This window comes from Perna viridis, chromosome 2 (assembly GCF_037379345.1).
Source record: "Perna viridis isolate PV_CMFRI_1.1 ecotype Kerala chromosome 2, ASM3737934v1, whole genome shotgun sequence".
Taxonomy (NCBI): domain Eukaryota; kingdom Metazoa; phylum Mollusca; class Bivalvia; order Mytilida; family Mytilidae; genus Perna; species Perna viridis.
The window spans coordinates 5657839-5677262 of record NC_142446.1 but is presented as its reverse complement, the minus strand read 5'-3'; the positions used below and the strand labels follow the sequence as shown (position 1 = coordinate 5677262).

Below are 19424 nucleotides of genomic sequence, written 5' to 3'. Positions count from 1 at the left end.
TCCTGGATGTTAGCCTTTTTGAGATTTAAATTTTGACTTGAAAATATGGGATTAAGTCTGCAATTTTTGCTTCAGTTTTGTTTAAAATATATGAATTTGAAATCAAGATATATGATGAATCAGAACTGATTTAGTCTCAAAACCCTGAAATCCAGGAGCTCCCCATGATTCCCACCAGATCCATTTCTAGACTGATGCTGTTGTTGACTGTTTAATACTATGCCATTTTATATGACATTTTGATAAATGTCATAGTTTGTTCTTAGTCTTTTATTTACTTGTTACAAAATTTGAACACTAACACATGGAAATAAAAGCATAGCAACAAAACTAAACATTTATTAAATGAAATTCCATAACATGTGGTAGTTCCTAGTGTTGATTATTTTCGTAATAAAACTTTATTGCTTTTATTGTTTATTGCCTAATTATTACTGTGACATAAAGACCAATTGCATGGTCTAAAAATCATAGTCTGATAAGAAATTCTTTGCTTCTGAAAAAGAACAAAGCTGGCAGTTTTAGTCTGGTTGACTTTCAGACGGACATAATTAAACATTACAATGTATTTATTTTCTATTACTATCTATAGCCATGTTTAATCTCGTATCCAATATTTTTTTTATATTCTTGTGAGCAAATGCCAGACATGTTCCTTTCAAACTAAGGGTTGCCAGGATATTTTTACCAAAACTACACCTCCCCGCCGAATCGAATGGTCGTCCCTTAAATCATATTTCATATTTAAAAGTTTGTTTCAACACTAAAAATTCCTGCACTCGTCTGCACAAATCACAACAAATATCGTGTAAAAAAGGTAGCGGAGCCCAGCCTTCAGGATACCCGACCAAAGAACTCAGAGTATGTCCTACTAGCGGCTAAGCTGCTCTGTTGACACTCTGGCCTACTCCCAGACCCTTTGTGGGTCCGAAAGCGTTTCCCCACTCTAACTTTTTGATTCTGCCGGTACCAGACATACCGTAGCCAGGTAAAAGGACCAGGTACTGGCTCTTAATGAAAGCACTGCCTTGTCATTGTTGGTAGGACTTACAATGGTATCACCCCATCCTTGTAATTGTTGGCTTCCTTTGACTTTTGTTTACTTATGATAACTTGAATAAGATTTACTGAAATTTGAACACTTTATTTGTAGGGATGTTTCGTTTGCCTCTACAGTTTTTGGAGGTTTTTACCCCACCTCGTTTCAAAATAAGAGTTTAAAAGTAGGAAAATAGGTGGTATCATTAGAATTATAGTAAAAGTTTCTTGTCAGTTTTAATTATTCAGATGTCAATGTGCAATTCCTTTTTATAGTTATGTACAGGGTAGACTTATCACTATTAATCGTTTTTAATTTTTGGTCCAATTTGAATTATTAAAAAAAAAAAAAATTTTGGATTCCTTTTGTAAATCTCTGCCAGCGATTTCAGATACGTCTTACAGTTTTCAAATTTTATGGTGCCAAAGGGGGCCATGCCCTTATTTTTCAGTGTATTCAGCACATCTGTGTAAACCCACACCTCCTTTTTAGAAGTCATCTTCAGACATCAAATATGAATAAACTAAATATATACAGGTATAACCATGTAGCCCAATGTCTCAGCTTTCCAGTGGTATAACAAAAGTTGAGTCATATGTAAAGTATTTACCACTACCCCACTGAAAAATTACTTAAATTGAACAAAAAATCCAAAATTTTTGGTTTTTGATTCTTCAGTCTTCTTCTTCTGCAGAAAGTAGTAAATTCTCATCAAAAAGGTATCATTTTCAGCTTTGTAATGGTATCACAACACTTGGGTTACGCTGATGGTTATCAGGAATCAAAACAGATCAAAGTTCAAGTGTGGGTCAGATCAGTCTGTTCCATGTTTTTCGCATATATCTCCAAAATCGTAAGGTTTAGCCAAATTCTGACATGGTAAAAGTATTTAGCATGATGAAATCTATCTGTAGACAAATTTTCATATTATTCTGTTATTCCATGTTGGAGTTATTGCCCTTTTTCGACAGTTTTTGCTATTATTAATGTTATTTCTTTCAAAATCTTCTCCTCTGACACTACTTGACTAATTGGAACCAAACTTGGTATGAATGTTTCTTGGGGTATCCTGCATAGTACTGCTGTCCGAATTTTTGATCTGTCAAATAACATGGCCGCGGTAACTAAAAATAGAACATAGGGGTAGGACAGTATCTCCAAAACTGTTAGGTTTAGCCAAATTCTTTCAGTTGCTGAAATGATCTTTATTATAAGGCCTACAAAAGTCTCCAAGGGATCAAAGTTTTCAGATGACTCCTGGTAAGAGTGGTTGCGTTTGGAAGAAAAAAAATGACAGTTTTTATGAACAGTTTTCAGCCAATATCTTAAAACTATGATAGATAGAAACTCTCAGTTGCTGAAGTTATCCTCATGATAAGTCCTACCAAAGTCTTCTTGAGTCAAAATTTATGGACAACTCTTTATTAAATTTATTGCCCTTGAAAGACAAAATTTAACAAGGTAAGCGATTCAGGCTACTTGGAGCCTCTTGTTAAGAACAGTATTAATTGAAATAACAAATAGTTTCACTGCTATTTAAGAGTTTGTTTTATCCATCAATGCTGTTTTCTAGTATCTCTTAGTTTGTACAAAAAACCACAACTAGCTTCTTATTTTTCTCTCAAAAACACGCTGTCCTAATTATAACGCTGTCACCAGTGTGCAGTGTGTGGCGGAGCATCAAATACACTATAACAGGAGTGCCAATCTCTCCTCAGGCCCATTGTCAATTAATTATCATATAGCAAAAGATCAATTTCAAAGGTGAAAACACTTGTCACGAATCTTTTAATCTGCTTGGTAAAATGTTTCCAGATGTCAAATATCAATACCCAAGCTTGTCCAATTAAAACATCTTTTTTATAAACAGTCGGACTTGACGTAATTGTTTTAGTGAATTTAATGAAATACCTGATCAACATATGAACTGGAAATGTAAACATTTCAGCTGACTCATTGAATGGATCCAATACATCACTGTATTTAATCAATAAATGGCTTGCTAACACAGGGAAATATGAAAAAAATACTTTTATTTAAAAGATTAATGATGAAAGGATACACATTTCAGGGAATTTACCGGAATCCTTCCATATCAATGTGGTCTTCTGCTGGAGATTTTTCCTCGCTTCCCAGTGTGTGTTTTATACAGAAGCTAACTTTTTTTGTTGATCTCCCTTGCCGGAAAGGGGGTGCGCATAGTACACAGAGGAATACACTAGCTTATATTTTGTTACAAAAGATAAATATTGTCATTTCCTCCAAAGCAATTACTAGTATTTTACTATAAATATGATTTGAATATCCATTTTCTGAAGTTTTAAGGGTTAAGCTCAAAATTCAAGGGTAAGCCAGCCCTTGATTAGCGTGTGGTGAACTCTGGTATTTTAGTTATATGCATTATACATGTATCCCTATCCCACAGAAAGATTGCCAACATTGACATACTTTTCCATGTCAAAACCCCTATAGTATTTATGCTTCAGTGAAAAAATGCCTTATTTGGTATTAATTGTTTAATACCATCGTGGATACTTCTTTTGATAACCTGTAGTTATTTCCAAAGTCAGAATTTATCAGAAATTGCTAAAAGTGGGATTTACAATTTTTCCATAAGAAGTCCTATTAATTCCACTTTTACAAGTTGTTGCACCACAAAAACCTCTCAAATTTGGTATCACTCGATAGATAATTCAATTTTTTACATCATGTTAATATGAAAAGCTTATTATACACCCGCAATTAAAATTTGGGGAATATATGATGGGGCTCACCCAGTCTGTCTGTCCACATTTATTGTAAGCACAACTCTTAAACCTCTCAAGGTCAAGGGATTTTGATGAAACTTTATAGGAAGGTTGGGCATGTATGTAGATGTGCATGAAGGAATATATTCTCTGTTGGGACTCCAAAGGGAGGTAATCAAATTTTAGGGTTTTACATGTTGAAACTCACAACTCCTCCTTAACCTGAAGGGGTTTTGATGATACATTAAAGGAATTTTTGCAACACATGTAGATCTATATAAAGGAATATAGTTATTGTTGAAGGACTCCAAAGGGAACTAACCGAACTTAAGGGTTTTACATGTTAAAACCTTGTAAGCACAACATCTTTTTTTTTATGAAACTGTATTGACATATTGGGCATCATATAAAGATGTACATGAAGGAATATTTACTGTTGGGGGACAATTTAGTCTTCGTCATCTAAATTTCAGAAAATAAGCCCCTACTCTTAATCTGAAAAGAATTTTATATAGAATACATTGGCTTGGAAGCAAAATTTCTGTAAGTCCACCTCTATTTTTACCATCACTGGTTGGTGAGCTGGTCCCAAGGTTGAAGACTGGGGATTCCAAAGGTTGATTATAAAACTTTAGGGTTTTACATGCTAAAACTCCTCCTTGACTGCTCAAGGGATTTTTAGCATACACAATAGGAAGTTTTTGCAACACATGTAGATGTGCATGAACAAATTGTTGTTGGGGTACCCCAAAGGGAAATAATCAAACTTAAGGGTTTTACATGTTAAAACCTCACTAGTGAAACTACTCCTAAACCACTCAAGGGATTTTGATGAAACTTAATAGGAAGGTTGGGCATCATATTTAAATTTGCACGAAGGAAATTAGTTACTGTTTTGGACTGCCAAGGGAGAAAATTGATCTTACAGGTAATACATTCGACTGCATTTGATGTTGGGATTTCTCTTTGTTAGCTTGCTTACAGTATTTTTAGTTTTTTTCAGGAATTTTCTTAGAAAATATTACCCTTACCCCTAGAAAACAGTTTTCAGTATGAAACAAAATTCTCATTCAGCATACTACCAGTGTAAATCTTATGTTGAAGATTTTAATGTTCATTTGTGAAAGCAAATTGTTTTTGTAAAAATTCACTTTTGTTTAGTGTTTTTCACAGAAAATATAATAATTTTTACTGAAATCTTCCTTCCACAAATCAAACATTTTCATGTGGGAGATTTCTTTGATTTTGTGTGAGAGTTAACAGGTATGTATACCATCCTACTGTTTCTTTAATCACTCATACACATTGTGTTAAATGTCAATTAATGACACATAAAACATTCGAACATTGTAAAATACCAAGTAATACATGTAACTGTGTTTTTTTGACAGATTACAGGTCCTTCAGGATGTGGTAAGACACAGTTCTGTATTATGCTGAGTGTCATCTCTGCAGTAAAAAATGGACATGTTATGTATATTGATACTGAATCAGCCTTTTCAGCTGAAAGGTAATGTTGTTTACAGTTTTACAGTTGCATTTGCCTGTAGTGGGTGAATTAAAAAAAAAAAAAAAGTTTTTTGGTACTGTCTTCGTGACTATAAAAAGACTGAAAGAAACAAAATAATGTATCAATATCAACAAAAATCAAGGTTTTCATTAAGTAACAATGGAGTGTGTAATGTAATATTGTCTTTCAGTTTGTCCTTATGTAACTAGACAAAGCACCATGTGAAATATTGCCATTACTTTGCATCTATTGTCGTCGTCGTTATCGTCTGTAAACTTTTCTTCTAAGGTCCTCTTTTCTGAACCTACTTGACAAATTTAAATGAAAATTGGCATTAATATCCTCAGGGAATCCTGCACAAAAGCCCATTTGAATTTTTGAAATGTGAAAAAATTTGGCTGCCATGTCTATTTATAGAACAATTAAAGATAACTACTTAATAGGCTTGAAGAACTCTACAAAGGTCTCCATAGGGTGAGGTTGAAGAACAAGTCCCTTTTTAGAGTTTTTGCCCTTGAAAGACAAGAAATGATATTGCTAGCAGTTTTTCGCTTATATCTGGAAAAAAAAATATATAAAAAGAATTTTTAAATGGATACCGTAATCCTTACAACAAAGGCTTTCAAACATCGGGTTGAAATTACAGTATAACTACTTGTTATAGTTATTGCCCTAGGAAATCTGACCTTCTTTTGCAGTTATTTAAAGACAGTTTCTAATTTTTGAACAGGTTATACAAAATAACCTGGTTTGTGTCAGTTTACACTTATAAACCATGATATTTAAGTTATTTGATTGCTTCCTTTCTGGGTCAGATGTTATCCTGGGTCATTTATTAAATCACAAAGTCCACAGCTTTATCAAGCTTCAATTTCGTGTCCATTTTTGCTCCATCTATTCAGGGTTCAACCTCCGCTGGTGTATCTAGCGGTGCCATCGAGAAACATTTAAATTGCCATTGACATCATCTGTAGACGTTAGTTTTTATGCCCCGTGACAAACTGTCAGGGGGCATATTAATTTACCCCTGTCCGTCCTTCCGGATTACACATGATCATAGCTTGTCCGACTATCTCGTCGTACAGTTTTTGAACTACATCTAAAATATTTTACAGGATATTTCTACACATGATGAAGGTGTGCAGGGCCAAAGGATTTTGATTTTCGTGAAATATTACGGAAATTTGTAATAGTTACACTTAGTCATTTTACTCAAAAGTAGGGCTATATGGCTTGTCCGGCTATCTCTTCGTACAGTTTTTGAACTACATCTGAAATATTTTACAGGATATTTCTACACATGATGAAGGTGTGCAGGGCCAAAGGATTTTGATTTTCGTGAAATTTTACGGAAATTGGTGATAGTTAGACGTTGTCATTTTTGTCAGAAATATATCCCAAGCAACAAAGTTAGGGATTTGTTATGGGGGGGTATTAGCAATTTTTATGTGTCTATTAATACGTCCATTGGTCCCCTTTCTCATCACAACTAGTCTGACACTACCAAACAGAATTTTATGACACTATGTGGCCAGGATACAATATGTAGATATGCATATTTTTAGGAATTTCTGATCCCCAAATTGATCCCCAGACCACAAGTAACTCATGCCTTGGAAGGATTTCTGAATCTCAGGGTATCAAGTCCCTATAAATTCCTATATTTTCCTATAAATTTGAAGGTACCAATATTTTCTCTATAAGTCATTAAAATCCCTATAAAACCCTGTGTATTCAGAAAAGTTTGTGATATTTTTTCCGAAATGATAAAAAACACTGATATATGAAGCCTGTATGAATCATTAATATGCAATGTATCTCATTACTATTTTGTATGCAATTAAGATACTCGTATATATTTATTAAATAGCTGTTTCTGGGAAATTACCTTATAGGTATGATATTCTATCTGGTGTACTCAGGGCAGCAAAATTTAAGCCATGTTTATTGATCAACATATACTCATGTTAGTAGAAAGACTTGACAAAGAGGTATATCGTCTTTGATTTGGCTTATCCTTGTTGAAAAGTTAGTATTTTAGTCATTGAATCCTTTTGAAGAATTTAGCTTTATCTTTAAGAATGACTTGCTTGATTTTTAAATGGGAAATTTCATAAAGTCAGAACTAATTGAGGGCAAAACAGGCAAGAAATTGTTGAGCATTGATGTCAATAATGTAAAGAATTGCTTAAGTGATCAGGACATAGTAATAGGTGGTAAAGTGAGACATCACATGGTAAAGTTGAGTTCTGAACAGCAGAGAAAGCAAATGCTAGGAATTTGTGCATTTTACTGAAGATCAGTTGAGCACTTACAGAAGAGACTGCCACCCTTATCTTGAGTCTTAGTTGTCTCATTCCATTGAAAAAGATTGGAATAGTCAGTGAGTCTGTCAGATGTATTCAACAAATCACCAGACAACTAGAACTGACAATTGATCTTATTTTGGTTACTGATGAATGGAAATGTTACCAGCAGGATAGTTGTCTGCCTGTAGCAGTGGAGGAGCAGAGAATTGACCACTACTGGAAAGAAGTATTTGACTTGAAAGGTGATGATGGCAAAACTAAGTACAAACTATTGGAGAAAGTGATTAAAACTGCTTTTGTATTGCCACATGAAAATGCAGATGTAGTAAGGAGTTTGTCATGGAATATTAATGTGGTCTTTGATGATCGGACTTTGTTTTCAGAGCAAGCCATTAATGGCATATGAATGGTGAAGGATGAAGTTGCATTTTATGATCCTCAACATAAACAGCCAAGAAACATACTTTTACTAAGGAATTGATCAAAACTTTGTAAACTGCACATGCTTGTTACTAAGCAAGGCTTGAAGAAGAAAGAAATAAAAAGAACTGGAATTATCCAAAGCAAGGGAGAAAAGAGAAAATGAGAGGAAGAACTAGCAGCTACCAAAAAAATTGGACTAAGAGATCTACATTTGTAGAACTGTCAGAAAGAGAAACATGTGTTAAGATTGATACAGATGCAGGCAATGCCCTCCTTAAAGAAGGAAAAATGAAACTAGAAAGGATAATGAAGGAAAAGGACATAGATAGATCATCTCTTCAGGTTACCCAAGTGATGATGGATACAGGTACAAGCAAATCAGCAAAGGCATTGAAGAAGGGGAAAAGCTCAGTGTTATGAAAGGTCACGTCTCTTGGGGAAAAAGATGACACAATGCAAGCAAAGCATGGTACAAAACATCATGAAAACTGCCATCTATCAAGTAAAAAAAAACAGGGTGACAAGGAAAGCAGTTCTAAAAGCAAGTGAGAGAAATCAACTAAGAGAAAGAGTGAAACAACTGCAGCACATGAAGAAGACAGAAAGAAACAAAAGCATTAATGACATTTTCATGTACTCATTAGACATTTTGAATATTTGTTTCTATAATTTTAATGTGATATAAAAAGTAACTTTATAATGGCTTAATGTAAATTAGGAAAAATAATAAATGGGAGGAAAGGAAATGGTTGTAGGGGAGGGGGCCATAATACATGTACTTAGAACTGATGGTTATATATAGGTTTTGTATCAGAGATATAAGAGCTGACCTGGAAACTAATAAAAGTCAAATGTCTTTTTATTTTACAATGTTGTCCTATTATTCCAGTTTTTGTTAAATACCAAATTTTCTAGGTTCGTAGGCTGAAACCATAGACTTTCAACACAAATCCCTCAATAAAAACTCTATATATCCCTATAAATTTATTTAAAAATCTCTATTTTTGCCCTATAAATTTAAAACAAAAAAAAAAAATCCCTATATTTTTTAGCCATAAGTGGCTTGACACCCTGGAATCTGCAAACCATGTCTTCATACAAAAATAAACAAGTTCCTAATTTGGCAAATCTAGCGAGTGGTGGCATCATAAGTGCCTTACAGACACATTTGATTTCTTAATAAAATTAAAAAAAATCACTACTAACAAATGAGGCAGGGGCTCCTGTGATAAACAGGTCCTCTAGTTTGTTTTTGTTTTTTTAACTTGGTATATCTTAATACCATTTTACAACATTGAAAGTTCTAAGCTATTATTGATTATTTGGGGTATTGCCCCAACCATTTTGAAATTAAGGGCTGAAAGGGACCAATAGCAAGCATTTCATATAATTTAACTCAGGCTCAAGTATAAGAGTATGAGCTTCTTTGAACCATGATAAAATCCACAAAATTAGGGAAAATTAGTGGCTGAATAGGGCCAAAATCGAGACTTGCTTGTTTCCAAACAATAGCATGATATTGTACCGCAGAAGGAAGGTTTTGATTGATTTTTTTCATTTTACTGGTGGTGAATAGGGTAAAAGGGACCCCCAAAAAAGGAACTTTGTATATTTTGCTTATTTCTTGTGTCTAATTCATTGTTCTAGGATTTTTCAGAAATTGAGGTTTCCTTGGGAAAAATCCATATAAAATCAACTTTCCCACAGTTGATGACTGCTTTCCTAACAAAACAAATCCTTACAGCATATGAAGTTTTCAACTTGCCACGGGAAAGTATAACTAAGTACCTAACTTTCCTGAACCCAAATTTCACTTGCCCTGGGTAACGGGAAATAGGAATCATAGAACACTGCAATTATAAATTGACTTTGGTGACTACTTAAATATCTTATATCAGATAGGGAAACACTTTCTGGAAACTTCTTTTATTCTTGACATCAAATATTCACAACTCAGAATCAGAATTATAGTCTGAACATTTTATTAATAGAATGTTTTTCTCTTTTCGTTTTCAAGATATATGCAAAAGAAAGAAAAAGGGGGAATTTTCAAACTCAATTTAAGACCATTTACTTCTATTTTTTACATGTAAAGTTAATATATTCTGACTTACTTTTATTTAAGCTTTCATTTGATGTCAGTTTTGTCTTAAAATTACTTAATATTATCAACTTCCGGGTTTTTGGCCAAATTTCAAAGGTCTATAACTCTTCATACAAACATCATACTTTTTAAATTTATGGCACTCAAATCAGTAGGTGTTACCAATCATGATTACATAAAAAGTTTTGATCTATTTATTAAAACCTAGGATCAGAAAAGGCCACATACTTTTTTTTTAAAGAAAGGGGAATTACTTCGTAAGGAATAAAGCTTTCGCTTATCAGGGTGACTCAGTACCTTCTTAAGTTTCAAAGATTTATTTGGTATGCATTTCAAGTTAAATATTCTTGAAACGACAGAGTAAAATCTTGGCAGAAGAAAAATAATAATAATAATAATCAGGAGACCTGGTGTGTGATTCAGGCCCACTAGGGCCTCTACTTTTTAAAAAAGGAAACAAAGCAAGATTGTCAATCATGCCATAAATAAAGCATTTGGTAAACTCGCATTCATTCACATGAAAAAGTCATTATCCAAACTTTATTCTTCAAAGCAAAATGACTTTAAATGTTTCATTTTGTCGTAGAAAAAATAAATGAAGCATAGAAGATTTATTTGATATTAAAATCATCACAATACAATATACAATATGAAGAAATTTGTTGGATATAACTTTTTTTACAAAACAAAATATTTTGACATCTTTTTCACAGTGGGTATGGTTGTTTTTTGAAAAGCCATTTTTGTGCCATGATTTGTTCTGTTTTTGTCCTATTATATGGTTTTTGTGTGCCATGATTTGTTCTGTTTTTGCCCTATCATATGGCTTTTTGTGCCATGATTTGTTCTGTTTTTGCCCTATCATATGGTTTTTGTGTGCCATGATTTGTTCTGTTTTTGCCCTATCGTATGGTTTTTTGTGCCATGATTTTTTTCTGTTTTTGCCCTATTGTATGTTTTTTTGTGCCATGATTTCTGTTTTTGCCCTATCGTATGGTTTTTTTGTGCCATGATTTGTTCTGTTTTTGCCCTATCGTATGGTTTTTGTGTGCCATGATTTTTTTCTGTGTTTGCCCTATTGTATGTATTTTTGTGCCATGATTTCTGTTTTTGCCCTATCGTATGGTTTTTTGTGCCATGATTTGTTCTGTTTTTGTCCTATTATATGGTTTTTGTATGCCATGATTTGTTCTGTTTTTGTCCTATTGTATGGTTTTTTGTGCCATGATTTGTTCTGTTTTTGTCCTATTGTATGGTTTTTTGTGCCATGATTTGTTCTGTTTTTGCCCTATCATATGGTTTTCACCCTATCATATGGTTTTCACCAATGATTTATTATACATATTTATACTTCAATTGCTGGGGTATATAGGTTTCACCTTGTCTGTCCGTCTGTCTGTCTGCACCATTTTCTAAGCAGCTTGCAGCATTGTTATGAAATTTTGTGGGATGTAATGTAACCACATTGAGATGTGCATGCTGTCAGGAATTTATGTTTTGACAAATATTGTAGAAATGATGGCTGTTGAACTTAGTCATTTTTCAGCAAAATTTGATCTGATGTGTTGTTCGCAACTCTTCCTTAATAAAAGTATTGTAAAGAAACTCAATGGAGTGTTACATAACCATATTGAGATGTGCATGTTGTCAGGAAAATATGTTTAAAATAAATTTGCATTCATATTCTGTCATTGTGTTGTCAACAACTGCAAAAATAGTACTGATTGTGGTTTGGATTTAGGAATGGCAGCAAAGTTCTATGTTAAAGGTGCTTAATCTTTGTGCCATAAAAGTTGTGTCCAATGTGAATTGTGTGTCCACATTGGTCCCAAACTGTACTGGGTACAACAAGCTGTGGGCGGTTTTAATCCTTTTTTGTGCAACATTTACTTTACAAAGGTAATTTGCAGATGATTTTTTTTTTATCCTGAACTACAATATACATGTATATGGAAATAGTAAATGGTAAATGTAGACTTATTTTTAGCATGAACAGAAATGAGAGCTCAAAGTTTAATTTGTCATATCAATGGTATGGCCAAAATCATGTACAGACTAGTCATATCAATGGTATGGCCAAAATCATGTACAGACTAGTCATACTTAATTATTAAATTATGATATTTTAATTGAACATCACCTATGTCATTATAAACATGACATGCTATCTATATTTTCCCAAAGTTTTTTTGTTAATTGTTTATTTTAAAAAAAATTAAGCTCAAATTCTTGTTTTTTATCCGACAAGTTCTTGTTTTTATTTAATTATTGTCAACGATTCTGAATGATTTACAAAGTAGATAATTTTATGTTGATTTAGCAATTTGTAGAAACCAATTTCACATCAAACATGTAATTGTAATAACTTTTATCCATCCTTGTCAAGCCGCGCTATATTGTCCCATGTTATATGTATCCATCCTTGTCAAGCCACGCTATATTGTCCCATGTTATATGTATCCGTCCTTGTCAAGCCGCGCTATATTGTCCCATGTTATTTGTATCTGTCCTGGTCAAGCCACGCTATATTGTCCCATGTTATATGTATCTGTCCTGGTCAAGCCACGCTATATTGTACCATGTTATGTGGATGAAAAGCATGAAATTATAATCATAATTAGGCTATTAAAATTTTATGATCTTTATAATTGTATTTCCACTTTTGGTAAGAAGTGAAGATGATTCAAGACAATTATTTACAAGAGTGCCAATTATTATTACAAGGATAATTCATTCTTTATTGGTCAGTTAGGATATATTTTTGCCACCATAATCTATGATCATGCACAAAATAAATGTCCACCTGATGGATATATCGAACAGATTATCCAAAGAATATATCAGTCAATGAAAGAGTTGCTTACTGTCTGATCAATCTTTGGCAGAGGGGGGGGGATGAACTAATGACCTATAAGAATTAAAAAAAAAAACTAATTTGATACTGATATGCACTAAAACAGTTAAAACTTGTATATAAATTCCTAGAGAGATCTATATGTATGCTGTAAATAGAACAAACAGGCTGAGTGCCTTTGATTCAGAAAAAATACAGAAACCCAACTGAAACATTCTGACGTTAGCTGCCAATGTTCATTGCATGCACAAAACTTTATCATTTGAATTTTGTTGTTCCAAGTAGAAAAAATCTTTGAATTATGTAACTAAATATGAAAAGTGATTTTCTTTTTTAATTAAAGCTCTGGGAGTTACTATCTGGATTGTCTGAAAACATGTACATGGTAGTTGAAAAAAATAATGTGCTTTATTCATATACATGTATATTTAGTTTTATTTCAGGTCATTACACAGTGTTGTAAATAACACATGATACTGAAATACCTTATGTTCGAGTCAAACGCAAATACTACTTAAAAAAATATGGCATTAAATTTGAATTGATTTTATCACGCGAAAATGACTGAAGCCTTCAAAATTTTGGGAAAAAAACTAAAAATCCATATATGAAAGGATTTGTCCATTAAGAGTATTTACTACACGCCATGAATTGGTTGCCATTTGCTCTTTCAACAATAGATGAATCAATGGTAAAGCTGTTTTGCATGTATTTATTCATTGTATTTGCCTAGAAATGATCATGAATGAAAATGTCATCTCTCAAATGTGTTTTCGATTAGCATGACACAGATGTTTTGAAAATAAGCCTCTAGAAGGTGTATACCTTACACAAGTTTCTCTGATAGAAAGAGTTTAAAACACTAGAGTTTGCATATTTAAAATGTACATTTTCAGGGAAATTGCTTGGTGAAATATTTAGAAGGAAGTATTTTGATTTCAAAAAGAAATTAAATCAAAGACATTTTGTAATTATTCATTTAAGTGTATTGTTATGCATTCAGCTCATCAGACTAAAACAAGAACACGTTGGATAAAACCAAGAATAAATACTGCTTCATAGGTGAAAGCCTATAACAAATGCTTACTGCCGCAATGGTGCAAAACTTGGCAAATTGTTTAGACACTAAAGTAATCATAATTGAATTTTACTATTTGGATGATAACATGAAAGTTATGACATAAAATGTAAAACATCATGGTCGAGAAAAAAAAAACAAATCATCAGACAAAAATGTAATATCAAAGAACAACCATGCTCACTGTGCTTTTGGCTTATTTCCAAAAATGTTGGAAAAGAAACAGTGTAACAAAAGTTATATAGGAGACTTATAGACAATTGATATGGTTTACAAGTTTAACATGAACATATCAAAGGATAAACTAGTCAATTCATTCAGGAAAGTTCAGTAATAGAGGAATAATTGTCTTTGATTGCAGACTTATTGAAGTTGCAAGGAAGAAATACCCAGAATGTTTCATTATGGAGAACCAGTTAATTCAGATTACAAAGAATGTTTATGTGGATGTACAACAGAACTGTTCTTCGTTGATCAAAAGGTAATATTTCACTTCACACAGAAATTAGATGGATGAACTGATCAAAGTCAGAATTGGTATATACACATTTTAATGATTATTTTTGGTATACCAGTATGTATGTCATGTAGACAGTTGTGTACATCTGTTTTACTTTGAGACTGATTCAGGCTTTTCACTTTGATAGCACCTGTTTCTTTATATTCTGTATTCTGTATATTCATGACCTTTGTATTACGTTTTCTTCAAGGTCAAAATTAAAGGAGTTTTATAAATGCCAAAAGCATTTTTTGGTGAGATTTAAGTTACTTTTTACGTATGGTATAGGGACTTGATTTTTCTGGTATGGGACAACTTTTCTAGTATGGGGACTTGTCTGGTATAGAGACTTGACTTTTCTGGTATAGGGACCTGATTTTTTTGGTATAGGGACTTGACTTTCTGGTATAGGGACTTGACTTTTCTGGTATAGGGGCCTGACTTTTCTGGTATACAGGCTTGACTTGTCTGGTATAGGGACTTGATTTCTCTACAATAGGGACTTGACTTGTCTGGTATAGGGGCCTGACATTTCTGGTATAGGGACTTGACTTGTCTGGTATAGGGACTTGATTTCTCTACAATAGGGACTTGACTTGTCTGGTATAGGGACTTGACTTTACTACAATAGGGACTTGACTTGTTTGGTATAGGGACTTGACTTTTCTACAATAGGGACTTGACTTTTCTGGTATAGGGGCCTGACATTTCTGGTATAGGGGCTTGACTTGTCTTGTATAGGGACTTGATTTGTATAGGGTCTTGTCTTGTTTGGTATAAGGGCCTGACTTGCCTGCTTTAGGGACTTGATTTGTATAGGGTCTTGTCTTGTTTGGTATAGGGGCCTGAGTTGCCTGCTTTAGGGACTTGATTTGTATAGGGTCTTGTCTTGTTTGGTATAGGGGCCTGAGTTGCCTGCTTTAGGGACTTGATTTGTATAGGGTCTTGTCTTGTTTGGTATAGGGGCCTGAGTTGCCTGCTTTATGGACTTGATTTGCATAGGGTCTTGTCTTGTTTGGTATAGGGGCCTGAGTTGCCTGCTTTAGGGACTTGATTTGTATAGGGTCTTGTCTTGTTTGGTATAGGGGCCTGACTTTTCTGGTATAGGAACTTGACTTTTGGTAATGGAACTTGACTTTTCTAAACTACAGATATATGTGTGCAGTTTTCTGAGCATGCTTATCAAGGTTCTTTATTTCATAGAAATCAGGTTTTGGTAACAGAATAGAATATAAAATGTTGATGGCAAATAGAAGAGAACATGAATTATAGGCTATTAAATCTTGTTAGTTTGTGTTTCGAAGGTACTGGAATTGACTGTACTATTCGCATTTTCTGTATTCTGTTGTGTAGTTATTTTCTTAAAAGATGAGGTCGAATTGTTGATCTTGGATGTAGCTGTTTATATATATAAAAAACGATATGGAACATAACAAAAGATTAAAATTAAATATTGTTTGGGCTGAGATGAAATCTCTAAGACATGCCCTAGTAAGAGCAGAGATTTCATTTCGGCCCAAACAAAATACAACGGGCCAGTGTCAACCATGTGGAGATAAAAGATGTAAGACCTGTACCCAGATACTGCACACCCAAATGTTTAAAAGCTACTGCACTGGAAAGAAATTTGCCATTTTTTGCAACATGACTTGCAAAACCGAAAACATCATATACCTTCTCCAGTGCCGATGTGGTATGCAGTACGTTGCGTGCGGCGAAACAGAACAACCTTTCAACAGGTGCATGAATGGTCATCGCAGTGACTACAAATGTAAACCAGAACTCCCTCTAAGTCGCCATCTTAGATCTGCTGGACATACACAGGAGGATCCCTACAACGTTGTTGTAATCATAGAACATGATAACAACTGGTCAAAATGTAAAGCCCCATGCAGGTCTGGGTGTCAAAAGAATAGGCCCGCAGAAGCACTAAGCTTTTTGTTAAAGGCAAATAAATAGTGCTCAGAACCCTGGCCAGGGGCTAGGGTGCTCTGCCCACAGAGCAACTGGGTTGTGTACCCCAGGTGGTGGAATGGGGTAACCCTGGCATGTTTCATGCTGGGGTCGTCAGGCCATAATACGGAAAACCTGACCGCAGACCATAGTGGTGCAATATGTTGGGAAAGATGCCACGTTCCTTGCACGTTAAAGAACCCTTCTGTGGTATTCTCCCGTAGTAGGAACCATAGGGCTCCGCCACAGGAGGCTAAATTGCCTGACCCTACCCATCCCTCCCAAATTCCAGTGGCAATCAAAATTTGTCGACCCCATTATCCATGTACCCCATCCCATTTTCATTTCATCATCATTTCATGTCCATTTAATCATCCATTTCGTGTTCATCACCTGAATATAGCTGAAATATTGCTGCTCGGGTGTTAAACCCCAACAATCAATCAATCAATCAATCAAAATGTAAAAGACTGTCTTGGGAATGTTTTTCGATGAAAAAATTACAAACAACTTCTCCAGATGGAATAAGCAAGAAAAAATAATTCATTTTCAGGTCTTGTTCTAGAGCTAGTACAGCACTACATGCTATACATCAATACGCTGTACTACTATAATTTGTCTTTTCTTAGTTGTTTGCCACAGTTAATTCATTTCTAGTTTTTGATTAAAAAACACCCCTGTTCTTGTTTTCATTCAGATTCCTTATAATTTGCTTATATGTGCCTTTCATCAAGATATAATTACCCACAGCGTGTGATGATTTAGCTTCAGAATCTATGTTTTGATCTTGAATTTTATTATTTTTAGGCTGAAGAAGGATATCAGTTTTCCAAAATATTCAATGTAAATTTTACCCTCATTTGATGATGTTAAACATAGTTTAACTCGAACTCTTACCCCTGTGAAATCTATGGCAACACCGCCTGCACAAAGTCCAGCACCCTAGACCACTTGGCCAGCTAGGCTATATAAAATATATAGTCATCACATTCTGAGAATGTGACAACTATTCACTACACTGCTCCATTGGATCAAATTGGTACAGGGAAGATAATGTAAACTTATAGTACAGTACAGTTCATCTAGGTGTTATTATGTAGGATATATATGTATACTTATTTCATTTTTTTTAACCTTAGATTGTGAAAATTTTTAGTGAATTATAATATACATCTTAATGGACATGGATGACTTCAGCAAACAGGAAGAGATATATGATGGGCTTGTGAAGGGGAAACACTGTACAAACCCCTGATTACACTGCATAGCAAACATGACATCATTTTATTATATACAAGCCAAGTAATTTTTGACAAAATTTTACATGGGGATGAACATACTATTAAATGGGTGTGTTAACAAAAATGGAAGTAGATTCATGAATGACGTGAAAAGGGGAGACACAGTACAACTAACCCCGATAATGCTGTAGGACAAATATCAAACAAATCATTCCAATATATACAAGCCCAAAGATCTTTGATGAACCACTGAAGTACACATATGACAGACCCGAAAAGGTGAGACGTGGTCCAAACTGTTTGCAAAAATGAAAAATTACCTGTAATTCAAAAGACATTTCTTATGAATCATGAGATAAGCTCAAATGAATGTACAAACATTGCCATGTATTAAAGTTCTGACTGAAATAAGCAAATAAGTCAACCAAGCTATGTTTACTTCCTACTTTACAGGAAGTAGATTTCATATATTCACCTGTTATTTTAATGTTGAATGGTTCAAACTTATTTATAAAACAAATTTGCAAAAAAAAGCGGAGCTGCAAAACTGGCTGTATTGGATTGGGTTACCACAGGTATCACTGAAATTTAGCTGTTAAAAAAGTTGCATGCTTAATTAATGTACAGTAGACACAACAACATATAACTGAACTTTTCTTTTCTAAGTAATACCCTAATGAATGACGAACTCTTTAATATGTTAGGCACTGGTTAAATTATATCAGTAATTTAAAGAATTTCACATCGGGATAAATAATCACAAACTGTATTAACCTGAAATAACCCAATCTGATGTTGACTGTGTAATACACATACAGCTCAGTCTTTGCACCATTTAAAATGTGTACAAAATTTACTTTCTGTGTATGCTGCTCTTTCTAAGGATTACAATAGGTCAACAGGTCAAAACCTACCTTAAATACTCCTATAATATTATAACAATGTGCTTCTTCCATTAGATACCAGAAGTGTTTCAGTTGAATGAGCTTGACTGATATGCTAATGATTTATAACTTATTTGAGTTGATATCAGTGAGTTCTATGAAGCACCTAGTTTGGATACTGCTCAGGTTGCCTTAATGATGGCTGTAGTGGTACAAAATGCCTATGTAATCTTGTGGAAAGACATGTTTAGTTGAAATCTTTAAATAATATTTCTTTCAAATTCATGGTTTGACTAGTCAAGCAATTTAGATTCATAGAAGCCTTTAGTTCATTTGAAGCATAACTTGCCCAGATGTAGAGAGGGTCAAGGTTTGATAAAACATTACCATATTTTTCTTGCAGGCTTATCTCCCTTGAAGATGAAATAATATCAAAGAAAATAAATTTGATTATTGTGGATTCAATAGCTTCACTAGTCAGAAAGGAATATAGTGGTACAGGTGGAAAGAGTTTGATAGACAGAACCAACTTCCTCTCACAGCAGGCAGCAATTTTAAAGTATCTAGCTGAGTTTTTCTCAATTCCAGTAAGTCTACTCCACATAGTGTCAGTCTCCTTAAATTCCTGTACATCTACTCCACATGGTGCTAGTCTCTTTAAATTCCTGTAAGTCTACTTCACATAGTGCCAGTCTCTGTAAATTCCTGTACATATACTCCACATGGTGCCAGTCTCTGTAAATTCCTGTACATATACTCCACATAGTGCCAGTCTCTGTAAAT

General features: G+C 34.0%; 1 protein-coding gene across 2 annotated transcripts in view; it reads left to right on the top strand.

Moving 5' to 3' along the window:
- The window catches only part of LOC148623442 (DNA repair protein RAD51 homolog 2-like), a 66562-nt gene that overhangs the window by 14141 nt on the left and 32997 nt on the right, over positions 1-19424 (top strand). For both annotated transcript variants that reach the window (XM_088565235.1, XM_088565234.1), the window contains exons 4-6: positions 5178-5296; positions 14426-14545; positions 19045-19228. In XM_088565235.1, the coding sequence (XP_088421361.1) occupies positions 5178-5296; positions 14426-14545; positions 19045-19228 (423 nt within the window). The remainder of the gene's footprint in view (positions 1-5177; positions 5297-14425; positions 14546-19044; positions 19229-19424) is intronic.